Below are 17,705 nucleotides of genomic sequence, written 5' to 3'. Positions count from 1 at the left end.
TCAATAATATGCAAATCAAATTCTTGTAGCAATAGAACCCATCTAATAAGTCTAGGTTTAGTATCTTTCTTTTCCATAAGATATTTAATAGCAGCATGATTAGTGTGAATAGTTACTTTAGAATCAACAATATAAGGTCTAAACTTATCATAAGCAAATACAACTGCTAAGAATTCTTTTTCAGTAGTAGCATAATTTCTCTCACCACTGTCTAGAGTTTTACTAGCATATTGAATAACATTTAGTTTCTTATCAACTCTTTGTCCTAGAACAACACCTACAGCATAATCGCTAGCATCACACATAATTTCAAAGGGTAAATTCCAATTAGGTGGCAGAACAATAGGTGCAGAAATCAAAGCTTTCTTAAGTATTTCAAATGCTTCTACACAATCATCATCAAAGACAAAAGGAATATCTTTTTGCAATAGATTAGTCAGAGGCCTAGAAATTTTAGAAAAGTCCTTAATGAACCTCCTATAAAAATCGGCATGACCCAGGAAACTTCTTATACCTTTAATGTCCTTGGGACATGGCATCTTTTCAATAGCATCAACCTTAGCTTTATCAACTTCAGTACCGCTCTCAGAAATTTTATGCCCCAAGACAATGCCTTCATTAACCATAAAGTGGCACTTTTCCCAATTCAAGGCAAGACTAGTATCTTCACATCTCTATGAAACTCGATCAAGGTTGCTCAAGCAATCATCAAAAGAGGATCCATAAACGGAGAAATCATCCATGAATACCTCACAAATCTTTTCACAAAAGTCAGAGAATATAGCCATCATGCATCTTTGAAAGGTAGCAGGTGCATTACATAAACCAAAAGGCATACGTCTATAAGCAAAAGTACCGAAAGGGCAAGCAAAAGTGGTCTTTCCTTGATCCTCAGCTGACACAGGTATTTGAGAGAAACCAGAGTAACCATCTAGAAAGCAAAAATGTGTATGTTTGGATAGTCTTTCTAGCATTTGATCAATAAAAGGTAAAGGGTAATGATCCTTTTTAGTAGCTTTATTTAATTTGCAGAAATCAATTACCATCCTATAACCTGTAATAATTCTTTGCGGGATCAATTCATCTTTATCATTAGGAACGACAGTAATACCTCCCTTCTTAGGGACACAATGGACAGGACTTACCCACTGACTATCAGCAATGGGATAAATTGTACGTGCCCCAAGGAGCTTTAGTATTTCCTTTCTTACCACTTCTTTCATCTTAGGATTTAGTCGTCATTGGTGATCAATGACTGGTTTGGTGTCTTCCTCCAATTTTATTTTGTGTTGGCATAGAGTGGGACTAATGCCCTTAAGATCATCAAGAGTATATCCAATAGCAGCAAGGTGCTTCTTCAGAGTTTTCAATAATCTTTCCTCTTCTTGCTCTGAAAGGTTAGCACTTATAATAACATGATATATCTTCTTTTCATCAAGATAAGCATATTTAAGAGTATCAGGTAATGGTTTAAGCTCAAACACGGGATCACCCTTGGGTGGTGGAGGATCCCCTAAGATTTCAATAGGCAAGTTGTGTTTCAAAATAGGTCCCTGTTTAAAGAATACTTCATCTATTTCCCTTCTTTCATTCATAAACATATCATTTTCATGGTCTAGCAAATATTGTTCTAAAGGATCAGTAGGAGGTATGACTATAGAAGCAAGACCAATAATTTCATATTTACTAGGTAATTCTTTATCATGGGGTTGTCTATGAAATTTAGCAAAATTAAACTCATGAGACATATCTCCTAAGCCAATCGTAACACCATCCTTTTCGCAATCAATCTTAGCATTAACAGTATTCAAGAAGGGTCCCAAATATGATGGGACAAAAGTTATCTTGTGGGGAACCAAGAACAAGAAAATCAGCAGGATATTTAACTTTCCCACACAAGACTTCAACATCTCTAACAATCCCAATTGGTGCAATAGTATCTCTATTGGCAAGCTTAATTGTAACATCAATTTCTTCTACCTCAGCAGGTGCAATATCATGCATAATTTCCTCATATAAGGAAAAAGGTATTGCACTAGCACTACCACCCATATCACATAAGCCATGGTAACAATGATCTCCTATTTTAATAGAAATAACAGGCATGCCTACAACGGGTCTACGTTTCTTAGCATGGTCTAGCAATTCTAGCAGCTGCATCACAAAAATAAATAACATGCCCATCAATATTATCAGCCAAGAGATCTTTAACCATAGCAATACTAGGTTCAACTTTAATTTTCTCAAGTGGTGTATATGTTCTAGTACTACTCTTACAAACCACAGTTGAAGCTTTAGCAGGATCCTTTATCCTAACAGGGAAAGGTGGTTTCTCAATATAAGTAGTAGGAACAATAGGATCATTATAAGTGATAGTCTTTTCTTCAACTGTAATAGGTGCAACTACTTTTACTTCAGTGGGAGGATTATATTTAAACCACTTCTCCTTAGGGAGATCAACATGAGTAGAAAATGATTCACAGAAAGAAGCTACTATCTCAGAGTCAAGTCCATATTTAGTGCTAAATCCACGAAAAGCATCGGTATCCATAAAAGATTTAACACAATCAAACTTAGGTGTCATACCTGACTCCTTACCATCGTCGGAATCCTAATCTTCAGAGTTGCTTTAATTATTTCCAATAAATCCCATTTGAATTCAATAGTCTTCATCATAAAAGACCCAGCACAAGAAGTATCAAGCATGGTGCGATTGTTGAGAGAAAGCCGAGCATAAAAGTTTTGAATAATCATTTCTCTTGAGAGCTCATGATTGGGGCATGAATGTAACGTTGACTTAAGCGTCCCCCAAGCTTGAGTGATGCTTTCTCCTTCGCGAGGCCAAAAATTATATATATAATTACGATCACGATGAACAAGATGCATAGGATAAAACTTCTCGTGAAATTCCAATTTCAATCGTTTATAGTCCCAGGATCCCATACCATCACATAGCCTATACCATGTCAATGCATCTCCCTTCAAAGATAAAGGGAAAAACTTCTTCTTAATAACATCATCGGGCATACCTGCAAGCTTAAATAATCCACAAACTTCATCCACATAGATAAGGTGTAAATCGGGATGCAATGTTCCATCTCCTGCAAAGGGATTAGCTAGCAGTTTCTCTACCATACTCGAAGGAATTTCAAAGTAAAAAATTTCAGTAGGTTCAGTAGGTTGAGGAGAAACTCTTTGCTCTACTAGTCGGGGTGAAGATACCCCGAACAAGCCCCTTAAAGGATTAGTTTCCATAGTAACAAGTGACAGTAAATTTCAGCACACTATATAAATGTTTCCTTACCAAGTTCAACTTACCAAAGGCGCTTCACTCCCCGGCAATGGTGCTAGAAAAGAGTCTTGATGACCCACAAGTGTAGGGGATCTATCGTAGTCCTTTTGATAAGTAAGAGTGTCGAAACCAACGAGGAGCAGAAGGAAATGACAAGCGGTTTTCAGTAAGGTATTCTGTGCAAGCACTGAAATTATAGGTAACAGATAGCTTTGTGATAAGATAATTTGTAACGGGTAATGAGAAATGAAAGTAAATAAGGTGCAGCAAGGTGGCCCAATACTTTTTGTAGCAAAGGACAAGCCTGGACAAGTTCTTATAATGAGAAAAGCGCTCTCGAGGACACATGGGAATTATCGCCAAGCTAGTTTTCATCACGCACATATGATTTGCGTTCGTTACTTTGATAATTTGATATGTGGGTGGACCGGTGCTTGGGTACTGCCCTTTATTGGACAAGCATCCCACTTATGATTAACCCCTATTGCAAGCATTCGCAACTACAAAAGAAGTATTAAGGTAAACCTAACCATAGCATGAAATGTATGGATCCAAATCAGCCCCTTACGAAGCAACTTATAAACTAGGGTTTATGCTTCTGTCACTCTAGCAACCCATCATCTACTTATTACTTCCCAATGCCTTACTCTAGGCCAAAATAATGGTGAAGTGTCATGTTGTCGACGTTCACATAACACCATGATACGTCTCCAACGTATCTATAATTTTTTGATTGTTCCATGCTATTATATTATCCCTTTTGGATGTTTATGGGCTTTATTTTACACATTTATATCATTCTTGGGACTAACCTACTAACCGGAGGCCCAGCCCGTATTGCTGTTTTTTGCCTATTTCATTATTTCGAAGAAAAGGAATATCAAACGGAGTCCAAACAGAATGAAACCTTCGGGAGCGTGATTTTTGGAACGAACGTGATCCAGAGGACTTGGAGTGCAAGTCAAGAAGCAGCCGAAGCTTCCACGAGATAGGAGGGCGCCCCCCGCCCCCCCCCCGTATAGGGCGCGCCCCCCTATCTCGTGGGCCCCTCGGGCGTCCACCGACGTACTTCTTCCTCCTATATAAGCCAACATACCCCGAAAACATCCATGGAGCACCAGAAACACAATTTCCACCACCGTAACCTTCTGTATCCGCGAGATCTCATCTTGGAGCCTTCACCGGCACTCTGCCGGAGGGGGAATCGACCATGGAGGGCTTCTACATCAACATCCTTGCCCCTCCGATGAGTTGTGAGTAGTTTACCACAGACCTACGGGTCCATAGTTATTAGCTAGGTGGCTTCTTCTCTCTTTTGGATCTCAATACAATGTTCTCCCCCTCTCTTGTGGAGATCTATTCGATATAAACTCTTTTTGCGGTGTGTTTGTCGAGATCCGATGAATTGTGGGTTTATGATCAAGTTTATCTATGAATAATATTTGAATCTTCTCTGAATTCTTTTATGTATGATTGAGTTATCTTTGCAAGTCTCTTCAAATTATCAGTTTGGTTTGGCCTACTAGATTGATCTTTCTTGCCATGGGAGAAGTGCTTAGCTTTGGGTTCAATCTTGCGGTGTCCTTACCCAGTGACAAAAAGGGTTGCAAGGCACGTATTGTATTGTTGCCATCGAGGATAACAAGATGGGGTTTATATCATATTGCTTGAGTTTATCCCTCTACATCATGTCATCTTGCTTAAGGCGTTACTCTGTTCTTATGAACTTAATACTCTAGATGCAGGCAGGTGTCGGTCGATGTGTGGAGTAATAGTAGTAGATGCAGGCAGGAGTCGGTCTACTTGTTGCGGACATGATGCCTATATACATGATCATGCCTAGATAATCTCATAACTATTCGCTTTTCTATCAATTGCTCGACAGTAATTTGTTCGCCCACCCTAATACTTATGCTATCTTGAGAGAAGCCACTAGTGAAACCTATGGCCCCCAGGTCTATCTCTTATCATATTTGCTTCCAATCTACTTTTATTTGCATCTTTACTTTTTGCATCTATATTATAAAATACCAAAAATATATTTATCTTATCATACTATCTTTATTAGATCTCACTTTCGCAAGTGGACGTGAAGGGATTGACAACCCCTTTATTGTGTTGGTTGCGAGTTCTTTGTTTGTTTGTGTAGGTGCATGGGACTTTTGAGGAGCCTCCTACTGGATTGATACCTTGGTTCTAAAAAACTTAGGGAAATACTTACGCTACTTTGCTGCATCACCCTTTCCTCTTCAAGGAAAACCAACGCAAGCTCAAGACGTAGCAAGAAGGATTTCTGGCGCCGTTGCCGGGGAGGTCTTCGCTCAAGTCAAGACATACCAAGTACCCATCACAAACTCATCTCCCTCGCATTTACATTATTTGCCATTTGCCTCTCGTTTTCCTCTCCCCCACTTCACCCTTGCCATTTTATTCGCCCTCTCTTTCCCAATCTCCTCCTCTGTTTTTTCCTTGCCTTTTTTCTGTTTGCTTGTGTGCCTGTTTGTCCTTATGGCTTCGCCTAAGGGTTCTGACCACCTTCTCAAAAGGTTGGAAGAGATAGAATCAAATGTTAGAAGCTTTATGAATTTGCAATTTGAGCATAATAATTTCTTTAGAAAAGAGCTTAAGGAACAAAAAGGTTTTTTGGGGTTTATGAACAAAGAGCTTGATGATATGAATAAAGAATTTTATGGTGTTAATGCTCAAATTACCAGGCTTGAAAATGCTATAGCCAAATTTTTTGATAAGCAAGCCAATTTAGTCAATAAGATGGCCGCCAAACCAGAAAAGTTAGATGAAAATAATGAGGAGGATCTTAAAGTTATTGATGTGTCTCCTATTAGATCTATGTTTTGCAATATGAATCTTGATAATTATGGGACTGATGATGAGTCAACTTTACCTAGAAGGCGTCCCAAGAATTCAGAGTTTTTAGATCTTGATGCTAAATTTGGTAAAAGTGGGATTGGAGAGGTCACAACTTTAAATAGCATTGAACCTACTATCTCGGATTTCAAGGAATTTGATTATGATAATTGTTCTTTAGAAGGTTGTATTTCCTTGTTGCAATCCGTTGTTAATTCTCCTCATGCTTATAGTCAAAATAAACCTTTTACCAAACATATCGTTGATGCCTTGATGCAATCTTATGATGAAAAACTTAATTTGGAAGTTTCTATACCTAGAAAACTTAATGATGAGTGGGAACCTACTACAAAGATTAGAATTAAAGATCATGAGTGTTTTCCTTTGTGTGATTTGGGTGCTAGTGTTTCCACGATTCCGAAAACTTTATGTGATATTCTAGGTTTCCGTGATCTTGATGATTGCTCTTTGAATTTGCACCTTGCGGATTCCACCATTAAAAAGCCAATGGGAAGGATCAATGATGTTCTCATTGTTGCAAATAGAAATTTGGTGCCCGTAGATTTTATCGTTCTTGATATAGATTGCAATCTTTCTTGCCCTATTATTCTTGGTAGACCTTTCCTTAGAACGATTGGCGCGATTATTGATATGAAGGAAGGGCATATTAGATTCCAATTTCCATTAAAGAAAGGCATGGATAACTTTCCAAGAAAGAAAGTCAAATTACCTTATGAATCTATCATGTGGGCTACTTATGAATTTAGTGCCAAAGATGGCACTCGTTAGATCTATCTTCGCTTGTATGCCTAGCTAGGGGCGTTAAACGATAGCGGTAGTTGGGAGGCAGCCCAATTTTCTTTGTGTTTTTTGTTTTTGTTCCTGTTTAGTAATAAATCTTGCATCTACCCTCTGTTTAGATGTGTTTTTATCTTTTAATTAGTGTTTGTGCCAAGTAGAACCTATAGGATAACCTATGATGATAGTTGATTTGATTTGAAAAACAGAAACTTTGCACGCACGAATATAATTTTGTTAATTCACAGGAACATGCTTTTGTGTTGATTCTTTTTGCTGCCGATAAATAAACAAATTGTCCAGGACTTCCTATTTTGGTAGGATTTTTAGAGTTCCAGAAGTTTGCGTTAGTTACAGATTGCTACAGATAGTTATGTTTTTGACAGATTCTGTTTTTCATGTGTTGTTTGCTTATTTCGATGCATCTATGGCTAGTAAATTAGTTTATAAACCATAGAGAAGTTGGATTACAGTAGGTTTAACACGAAAATAAATAAAGAATGAGTTCATTGCAGTACCTTATGTGGTGGTTTTGTTTTCTTTTACTAACAGAGCTTATAAGATTTCCTGTTGAGTTTTGTGTTGTGAAGTTTTCAAGTATTGGGTAAAGCTTTTATGGATTATGGAATAAAGGGTGGCAAGAGCCGAAGCTTGGGGATGCGCAAGGCACCCCAAGATATTCAAGAAGAGCCAAAAGCCTAAGCTTGGGGATGCCCCGGGAAGGCATCCCCTCTTTCATCTTCGTTCATTGGTAACTTTACTTGGAGCTATATTTTTATTCGCCACATGATATGTGTTTTGCTTGGAGCGTCGTGTATTATATTAGTCTTTGCTTTTTAGTTTACTACAGTCATCCTTACTATACACACCTTTTGGGAGAAGCCTATTTGATTAGAATTTGCTAGAATACTCTATGTGCTTCAGATATCTTTTGAGCTTGATAGTTTTTGCTCTAGTGCTTCACTTATATTTTTTAGAGCACGGTGGTGACTTATTTTTGTAGAAATTACTAGTCTCTCACGCTTCACTTATATATTTTTGAGAGTCTTTTAGAACAGTATGATATTTGCTATGGTTATAAAATTGGTCCTAGAATGATGAGCATCCAAGTTGGGTATAATAAAAACTATCATAGGAAGTGAATTGGATGCTATGATCAATTTGATACTTGATAATTGTTTTGAGATATGGAGGTAGTGATATTAAAGTCATGCTAGTTGGGTGATTATGAATTTAAAGAATGCTTGTGTTGAAGTTAGCATGTCCCATAGCATGCACATATGGTTAAAATTGTGTGACAAATTTGAAACATGAAGTGTACCTGGCTTGTGCATCCTTATGAGTGGCGGTCGGGGACGAGCGATGGTCTTTTCCTACCAATCTATCCCCCTAGGAGCATGTGCGTAGTACTTGATTTTTAATGACTTCTAAATTTTTGCAATAAGTATATGAGTTCTTTTGACTAATGTTGAGTCCATGGATTATACGCACTTTTACCTTTCCGCCATTGCTAGCCTCTTCGGAACCGTGCATTGCTCTTTCTCACCTTGAGAGTTGGTGCAAACTTCGCCGATGCATCCAAACCCCGTGATACGATACGCTCTATCACACATAAACCTCCTTATATCTTCCTCAAAACAGCCACCATACCTACCTATTATGGCATTTCCATAGCCATCCCGAGATATATTTCCATGCAACTTTCCACCGTTCCGTTTAGCATCATCATGACATACTTTACTTTTGTCATATTGCCATTGCATGATCATGTAGTTGACATCGTATTTGTGGCAAAGCCACCATGCATTAATTTTCATACATGTCACTCTTGATTCATTGCACCATCCCGGTACACCGCCGGAGGCATTCATATAGAGTCATATCTTGTTCTAGTTTCGAGTTGTAATTCATATGTTGTAATCAATTGAAGTGTGATGATCATCATTATTAGAGCATTGCCCAAAGAAAAAAAGAAAAAAAAAGAAAAAAAGGCCAAAAAAGGCCCAAAAAAAAGAAAAAGAAAGAAAAAGAAAAAGAAAAAAAGGAAATAAATAAAAAGGGCAATGTTACTATATCTTTTTCCACACTTGTGCTTCAAAGTAGCACTTTGTTCTTCATGTAGTGTGTCTCATATATTGTGCTTCAAAGTAGCACCATGTTTTTCATATAGTGAGTCTCATAAGTTGTCTTTTTCATACTAGTGGGAATTTTTCATTATAGAACTTGGCTTGTATATTCCTACGATGGGCTTCCTCAAATGCCCTAGGTCTTCGTGAGCAAGAAAGTTGGATGCACACCCACTAGTTTTCTTTTGTTGAGCATTCATTTATAGCTCTAGTGCATCCGTTGCATGGCAATCCCTACTCCTCCTGTTGACATCAATTGATGGGCATCTCCATAGCCCGTTGATTATCCTCGTCAATGTGAGACTTTCTCTTTTTTGTCTTCTCCACACAATCCCCATCATCATATTCTATTCCACCCATAGTGCTATATTCATGGCTCACGCTCATGTATTGCGTGAAGGTTGAAAAAGTTTGAGATTATTTAAGTATGAAACAATTGCTTGGCTTGTCATCGGATGTATAGAAGTTGGGAACATCTTTGTGTGACGAAAATGAAGCATAGCCTAACTATATGATTTTGTAGGGATGAACTTTCTTTTGCCATGTTATTTTGAGAAGACATGATTACTTTGATTAGTATGCTTGAAGTGTTACTATTTCTTTTATCAATATGAACTTTTATTTTGAATCATTTGGCATTCATGCCACAATAAAGAAAATTACATTATGAATTATGCTAGGTAGCATTCCACATCAAAAATTCTATTTTTATCATTTACCTACTCGAGGACGAGCAGGAATTAAGCTTGGGGATGCTTGATACGTCTCCAACGTATCTATAATTTTTGATTTTTCCATGCTATTATATTACCCCTTTTGGATGTTTATGGGCTTTATTTTACACATTTATATCATTTTTGGGACTAACCTACTAACCGGAGGCCCAGCCCGCATTGCTGTTTTTTTGCCTATTTTAGTATTTCGAAGAAAAGGAATATCAAACGGAGTCCAAACGGAATGAAACCTTCGGGAGCATGATTTTTGGAACGAACGTGATCCAGAGGACTTGGAGTGCAAGTCAAGAAGCAGCCAAAGCTTCCACGAGATAGGAGGGCGCCCCCCCCTATAGGGCGCGCCCCCCTGTCTCGTGGGCCCCTCGGGCGTGCACCGACGTACTTCTTCCTCCTATATAAGCCTACGTACCCCGAAAACATCCAGGGAGCACCCGAACCACAATTTCCACCATCGTAATCATCTGTATCCGCGAGATCTCATCTTGGAGCCTTCGCCGGCACTCTCCCGGAGGGAGAATCGACCACGGAGGGCTTCTACATCAACATCCTTGCCCCTCCGATGAGTTGTGAGTAGTTTACCACAGACCTACGGGTCCATAGTTATTAGCTACATGGCTTCTTCTCTCTTTTTGGATCTCAATACAATGTTCCCCCCCTCTCTTGTGGAGATCTATTCGATGTAAACTCTATTTGCATGTCCATTACCAAAGCTTGCAAATGTAAGTGTTGCAACCCAATTGCAACTACACTGGCCAGCAACCCAATGACTGTTGCAACCCTGACTGCAACTGTAGTGACCCCAAACGTGATTGCAACTGGCAGTGATTTTCGTTTTCCTTTTATTGTAGAAAAATAATTAACTTTTTAAAAAAGGTGAACATTTTTAAAACTTGTGGCAAAGTTAGGGGTTATGGGCCAGTTGCATGTCCACCACTAGACTTGCAACTGCAAGTGCTGTAACCCGCAGCAACTATATGTCCCTCAACACGACTACAACTGGGCCGGTACGAGGTCGTCAACCAATTGTACTTGTCCACCACTAGGCTTGCAACAACAAGTGTTCTTACCCAATTGCAACTTCATGGCCCCCAACGCGACTCCTACTTGTGGCGAAAGGGGAAGGTGCGTTACCGTCCAGTTGCATGTCCGGAACTAGACTTGCAACTACAAGCATTGTAACCCACTGCAATTGCATGGTCCTAAACCCAACTACAACCGCCCTGGTAGGGGGGAGGGGGCTTGTACATGTGGTGAAAAAGGACATGACAACCATCAGCCAGTTGCATGTCCACAATTGTTACTTTAGAAATGCTAACAATTTATTCTTTTGCTTTTTTGATTTCGTTTTATTAAAAAATCATGATTTTTTGTAAAATCAAGATGTTTTTAAATTCATGATTTTCGCATATTTATGATTTAAAAATTCATGTTTTTATAATTTGCATCTTTTTAAAATTCATGAACGCTTGAATACTATGATTTTTTTCATCTTATCATACCACAACAATGTAGCTGCTTTCTGTCTTTTTGAAAAGAAAATTTTAAAAACATTTTTTAGTTTTTTTAATTTGTATCATACAATACACTGAATTTAACTTCTTTCAACCAATGGAGCGTTCAACTTACTTTTGTTTTTTTAGTATATACTTTTTAGGGTTAATATTGCCGCTTTATTTAAACTTGAACTTGGAACCTTGGAATGTCGGCCGAAATTACATTAAGAACAAAGTCTTGGGACCCCCAACCAAACCTTACATAGTTCCTCACCGACCCCTACCTTCCTAACTTATGCGCGGCAATATTAGCATAACGACGCACCCAAGAAATCTCAAAATCATCAAAAGATGTAAGTACAACTTTGAGCTCCTGCACCCACGAACCGGCAGCATCAAGACATATCGTCGACTGCTTCAACATCTGAACCACATCCCTGTGAGTCAAGCTCCACATGAACCCTTGCAGCATTGACCTCTCTTGCCACCTCCGGTCCATGCCTGCATGCTAAAATCTCTGTAGCTTCCGGATCGACGATAGAAGGATAATGGTGACATACTGCTGCTAGAAATGCTCCATTGTGGTCCCTCAGTATAGCCCCACCGCCACCCTTGTCGCCATGCTTCGACACAGTCTCATCAGAGTTCACTTTTATCCAGCCCTCCTCATGTGGTTCCCGACGCTGTAGCTCCCTCGGCGTCGTCGTCTGAGGTCTGACCGCATAAACAGCAGGACATTAGCTCATATGGGCAGAAATGGTGTTTATTATTTCATGTGGTGGCGCAATCTGTTTCCCATCCCTCGTCTTGTTTCTGGCCAACCAAAGTTCATAAGTTGCGTGTACCATTGCCTCCTTCCCTTCATCAGATGCACCCGTGAACCAGTCGAGGAGCCAGCGAGCAAGAGCACTCTGGGAGTCGATAAAAACGGTAGGATCGCCACCGAAACTCCCTTCTCTGAGTAAAGAAGCTGCCAGAACCTTACTGAATGTTGACATGCCCCAAAACGGTGATAAATGGTCTCTTCCCTCCCGCGTGCAACACAAAAAACGCCTGGTCTTTTTAGTATATATGAAGGCTTCTTTTTTTTAGCGGTTTTATTTTTGGAACGTACAACCTAGATGCATTTCGTTTGCTAGGGCTTGGTGTTACGGCTTACTAGCACACGTTCGTGATAAGCTCAAAGAAAAACACACGTTCACGATTCTTTAATTGAGCTGGCCATTACAACTCAAAAAGAAAAAAACTGGCCATTTAATCTCAGTAGTGTTTCATCTGGTGATGCTTTGAAACAGGCCGATGAATAAAATAGCCCTGACGTCAGCTAACAACCACTTAACTAGGCCAAGCTAAATTTTTGACGGAAAGTCCGTCGGCAAACTGGAAAACAACAAACAACGACGAGAAATTAGCCCGGGGGACAAGAAGCAACTCGGAGCCTAACCTGCACAATGAAAACGGACTCAAACAAAAACGACGATGTCAGCTGATGCCAGGTGAATGAAACCAAATTGTATCTCATCCACACTCCCTAAGAATAAAATTCTTGTTCATCCTCAAAAAGAAAAGAATAAAATTCTTGTTGCCCAAAGAAGAGAAAATCCTTGTATATATCTTACTAATAAATGAGTTAAATCCTCTCATAAATATAGAAGGGCGCGGCGACACTCCTCATGGTCCCATTTTATTACACCCTCAGTTCCTTCTTACTCCGAATATAAGATTTGTGTAGAGTTAAATTTTACAAACTTTGACCAAATTTATATAAAAAATATCAACATCTACCATATCAAATATATTATGAAACTACATTCCATAAAAAATCTAAAGATATTCTTTTATCATTGTAAATATTGATACCTTTTTCTATAAGTTTAATTAAACTAGAGATACTATGACTTCAAACAAAAGTTATATGCAGGAAACGGAGAAAGAAACGGAGGGAGTATCCGATCAAAATAGCCAGTACTCTATATTATTATACTGCAGGGAATCTCCCACCGTCCACCCCCCGCCCCCGCCCCCGCCGCTTGCTCCTCCCCTTCCGCGCCCTCGCCCCGGATCCGAAGCCATTAAACCGAGCGCCAGTGGATCTCTCCTCGGGCATCGGCATCGGAGCGGAGAGAGAGAGAGAGAGAGAGAGAGAGAGAGAGAGAGAGCCACCCAGACATGAGATGGTATGCATCGGTAGGCTGAGGGCGCTGGTGCTTCGTGCGGCGGCGGGCGCGGGCAGGCGCCGGTGGGCCAGGGTCCTGTGCGGTCGGGCGGTCGATGTGTGCGTGACACCCCGTCCGCGCGGGCACGGTTGGCGTGGATTCCGGGCGGTGGCTGGCGCCAGGACGAAGATGATGCTCGATTCCTCCGACTCTGACTCCGGCGCTCCGGCGGGCCAGCTGCAGCTGCAGCGCCGCGCGGCTGCTGCTGGGACCGAGCCGCAGGATGGAGGGTACGCCAGTGCGGGGTGGCAGAGGTAATGCATGTCCCCTGCTCATCTTCTGGTTATAGACGTTTCCTGTGTTTGCATCAGCTTGAAATATCGTTGGTTGAATTTGCATTTAGGCGGGCCTCACGTTGTACATTTGCTTGCCTTGCCTTGCCTTGAAATATCAGAGGTGCAGTAGAGATGCTCCAGAATTTGCAATCGGACCATGTGCTTTGATTGACATGAGTGCGCTATATAGCTGTTTTGCCCCGTGGTTTATCATTTCTTAGGACGGTTTGGTATACATGAGACTAGTTGACATACTTAACACGATTCTTTATCGAAAAAGAACGAGGTTCTATCTGATCATAAGTAATCTTTGTCACCAACACCATGGTATGCATGCAGCCATCAGTATACGCCAAATGGAGCTGCTATGTGTACTGACATATTGGGCCCGATTTAGATATGACATTTTGTGACAACCATTGATTATTTGCCTGGTGCTGGCCCAACGAACATCAGATTGCAGCATCAAACCATTGTACCAGGATTGGACTAAAAATGTTGTACACGAGGCAATTCCATGTCCTGCAGTGCTACTAGTGTCATGCTCCTAATGCTTCATTGCATTCTTACAGGAGTGCCAGCGATGCTTAGCTGTGAGGCTGTTACTAGTAGGACTTTATGGTCATCTAGACTAGTTACAAAGCAGTACAACTGCAACACTAATGTATTTTGATGTGAACCACCAGCAGTTGGCAGATGCAGTCACGGAAATGTATGCCTCTTGATCTGAAATTTATCATGTGCTTGTTTATTTTGTGATCGTTGTAATGTATAAGATAGATTATCTGCACTTCTGATATTTCCGGTCTATATGTTCGTACAATAACCATTTCTTATCTTCTAACATCTGTTATTAAAAAATGCCCTCTCTGAGACTCTTTAGAATATGTAATGCTGCCTGGGTTGACATTGTGTCCAAATATCATGACAGGGAAGATGGTAAACTGAAATGTGGGTATTCAAGTTTTAGAGGGAAAAGGGCTACAATGGAGGATTTCTATGATGTAAAATTAACTGAAATTGATGGACACGCTGTTAGCCTATTTGGTGTATTCGATGGTATGGTTTCCAATCTTGCCTTCTTACTTCCGCAATTACATGCCTATCGTGTTCTTACTTTGCAAAGCTTTAGGTCATGGGGGGTCACGTGCTGCTGAGTATTTGAAGGAGCATTTGTTCGAGAACCTTATGAAACACCCCAAGTTCTTGACTGATACAAAGCTTGCTATAAGTAATGTTTCTCTTGGCATTTACCTGTATGTATATCTGTTCACATTCTTCCCAATGCTTCCAATCATCGTTTTCTGAGCTTTTATTTTTTTTATAAAAAAAGGTGAAACATATCAGAAGACAGATGCAGATTTCTTAGAATCAGAATCAAGTGCTTTCAGGGATGATGGTTCCACAGCTTCGACTGCGGTTTTAGTGGGTGGCCATCTATATGTAGCAAATGTTGGTGACTCCCGTGCTGTTATTTCAAAAGCCGGGAAAGGTATATTCTGTTAGAACCCTATTGTAGTCACTATATGATTGAATCATCCAAACATGTTCTGGTCCTTGTAAATACTTATTGTATGTATCTGCAGAGTGTTTCTAAATTTGCCCTCCAGCGATGATATATTTGGCAAAGAACTATGGTACATTGTGTTTCTTTTAATGCACTTTTTTACAAAATATTTTCCCACCAACACATTGCAGTTATACGATTATACCATAGCTATCTGCTCATTTCCTTCATGTGATGATTATTGTTCTACCATTATTTAAGGAAAATGGCAAGGCTTGCTTATTTCTTAGCACCATCATGATGGAATCTATATAATGACATCATATCCACTTCAGTTTACCGGCGTGGTTCGGTTACTAGCTTAGGAGCTTCGTTTTCTCCATTGTAACTCTACTGACCTCATATGTTTGTTTTTGTAGCTAGGGCACTCTCAGTAGATCACAAACCTAACAGGTCCGATGAACGCAAGAGAATTGAAAATGCTGGAGGTGTTGTCATCTGGGCTGGTAAGTCTTATTTTATTTCACTCATGCATTTGGCATTGTCAGTCAGCACAATTGTAAGTGGACAAGGACGGTAGCAAAAGACTTGCTTATTCATTTTGAGCCTTCTGATATCTCCTGTATGTTTGGACATGGTGGCTTATCATGCTTGGGTTGTTTGTTTCGTGATCTTGCGTGCAGCCTAATTGCTTCTAGGCGTGCCATGTTTCTATACAAGATATTTTGTTTTTTGATTGATCTAGGCTTTACAATTTGACTATCGGAAACTATTCCATCTTCTTGATGTGGTATTTGCCCAGGTACTTGGAGGGTAGGTGGCGTACTGGCAATGTCCCGTGCGTTTGGTAATCGTCTACTGAAGCCATTTGTGGTGGCAGAACCTGAAATTCAGGTAGCTTATTGTAGTTGAGTTATGCCAAGATTTCGTTACCTTTTTTTATATATAGTTGGAAATCAGTGCTTTTTACTTGTTTCAACCTAGTGCAGCAGCAAGTGGTCATTGGCAACTCCAGTTCTATACCTTTCTTTAGATTAGTCATTAGTTGCCTGTTTCTAATTTTGATTACTTGTGATCAAATCTTATCTAACAAATCGTAGGAAGAATTGATTAATGGAGAATTGGAGAGCCTGGTTCTTGCCAGTGATGGGCTTTGGGATGCCGTAGAAAATGAGGTAAACTCTATTGCCAACTGTCATAATTCTCACCCTGAATGCACTCAGAATTTCTGAAGCAAAACACTGTTGCTTATGAGGCTGTAGAAAGCATTTTCCACATCTGATCCGTGCTTACATTCTAAGTGCAACAATGCGTAACTTTATACCACCTCTGTAACTTAATATAAGACGTTTTAGACACTGTCATAGTGTCTAAAAACGTCTTATGTTAAGTTACCGAGGGAGTAGCTCTTTAACTGATATTCTGGCAATGATTTTCTCAAACAGGAAGCTGTGTCCCTTGCAAAAACAGAAGATGTGCCAGAGTCTGCGGCCAGGAAACTGACGGAGATTGCCTACTCTCGTGGCAGCGCTGACAATATTACATGCATCGTGGTGCAATTCCACCATGATAAAATTGCAGGATGAGATGGACTACAGCTGATTAAAGGTTTCTCTGCTTCAGGCCTCTTTTTATCCTGCAAGCGGAGTGGGGTTTCTCCCACATCTATTTTTGCCTCTGTGGCAACTGCTTAGGACTTCCTCTATTGATTCTTTCCTTTGTGTGGGAGACCTTTTCTCTTTTGAGAATTGTAATGGGAATTTTTGAGTTTGATGTATCCATGTCTATGTATGTACTAATACTTGTTATATTTGATATAAAAAGAGTGAGTTACGGAGATCCAACAAATCTCACATGTTCAACTGCATCTATCCAATGGTTTGTGTCGCTTTCACATTTAGCGTTTAATATCATACCTAATATGAATGCCAATGTTAACCATGTAATTATTTCCTACCAAATATCAATGTGCAATTTATATCTTTGCCTAATATTAATGTTCAATATAGTTAATATCTTGCTTCATATTAACATGCGTTGCACACACACTTCCTATACAATAAATTTACCAGTTACATAGGCTATACAATCTTTCATTTTTTTGAGGCAATCTCATGAAGCTTTTATTCAACCCGTCACAAAGTTTACAGGGACGAAGGAAATACCCTTGGTCTGGCCTAGCCAAACATGATGTCCAGGCCCTAACTTTAATACATGCTTTGCTAAATTGTGAGCCTCCACATTGGAGCTCCTAAACTCATGAACTATATTACATGAAATAAAAGAAGTAGCTCTCAACTTAATCTCCTTTATGATACCTCTGTAAGTTGAGCCGCTTCTAGTTTTGATTTCTGACACCACTCCCTGGCAATCTGATGCTAGATGTATGCGGTGCAAAT

At 39.8% G+C, this 17,705-nt stretch overlaps 1 protein-coding gene across 1 annotated transcript; it reads left to right on the top strand.

Moving 5' to 3' along the window:
- Nucleotides 1–13,317: 13,317 nt before the first annotated feature.
- On the top strand, nucleotides 13,318–17,168 carry LOC123137166 (probable protein phosphatase 2C member 13, mitochondrial). Its single transcript, XM_044556780.1, has 8 exons — nucleotides 13,318–13,778; nucleotides 14,731–14,858; nucleotides 14,932–15,030; nucleotides 15,133–15,291; nucleotides 15,726–15,812; nucleotides 16,109–16,200; nucleotides 16,407–16,481; nucleotides 16,752–17,168. Exons 1-8 carry the CDS (start codon nucleotides 13,483–13,485, stop codon nucleotides 16,890–16,892), a joined length of 1,077 nt encoding a protein of 358 aa, XP_044412715.1. The 5' UTR covers nucleotides 13,318–13,482; the 3' UTR covers nucleotides 16,893–17,168.
- Nucleotides 17,169–17,705: the final 537 nt, after the last annotated feature.

This window comes from Triticum aestivum, chromosome 6B (assembly GCF_018294505.1).
Source record: "Triticum aestivum cultivar Chinese Spring chromosome 6B, IWGSC CS RefSeq v2.1, whole genome shotgun sequence".
In the NCBI taxonomy this organism is placed as follows: Eukaryota; Viridiplantae; Streptophyta; class Magnoliopsida; order Poales; family Poaceae; genus Triticum; species Triticum aestivum.
This window is presented reverse-complemented; position numbering and strand designations above follow the sequence as displayed.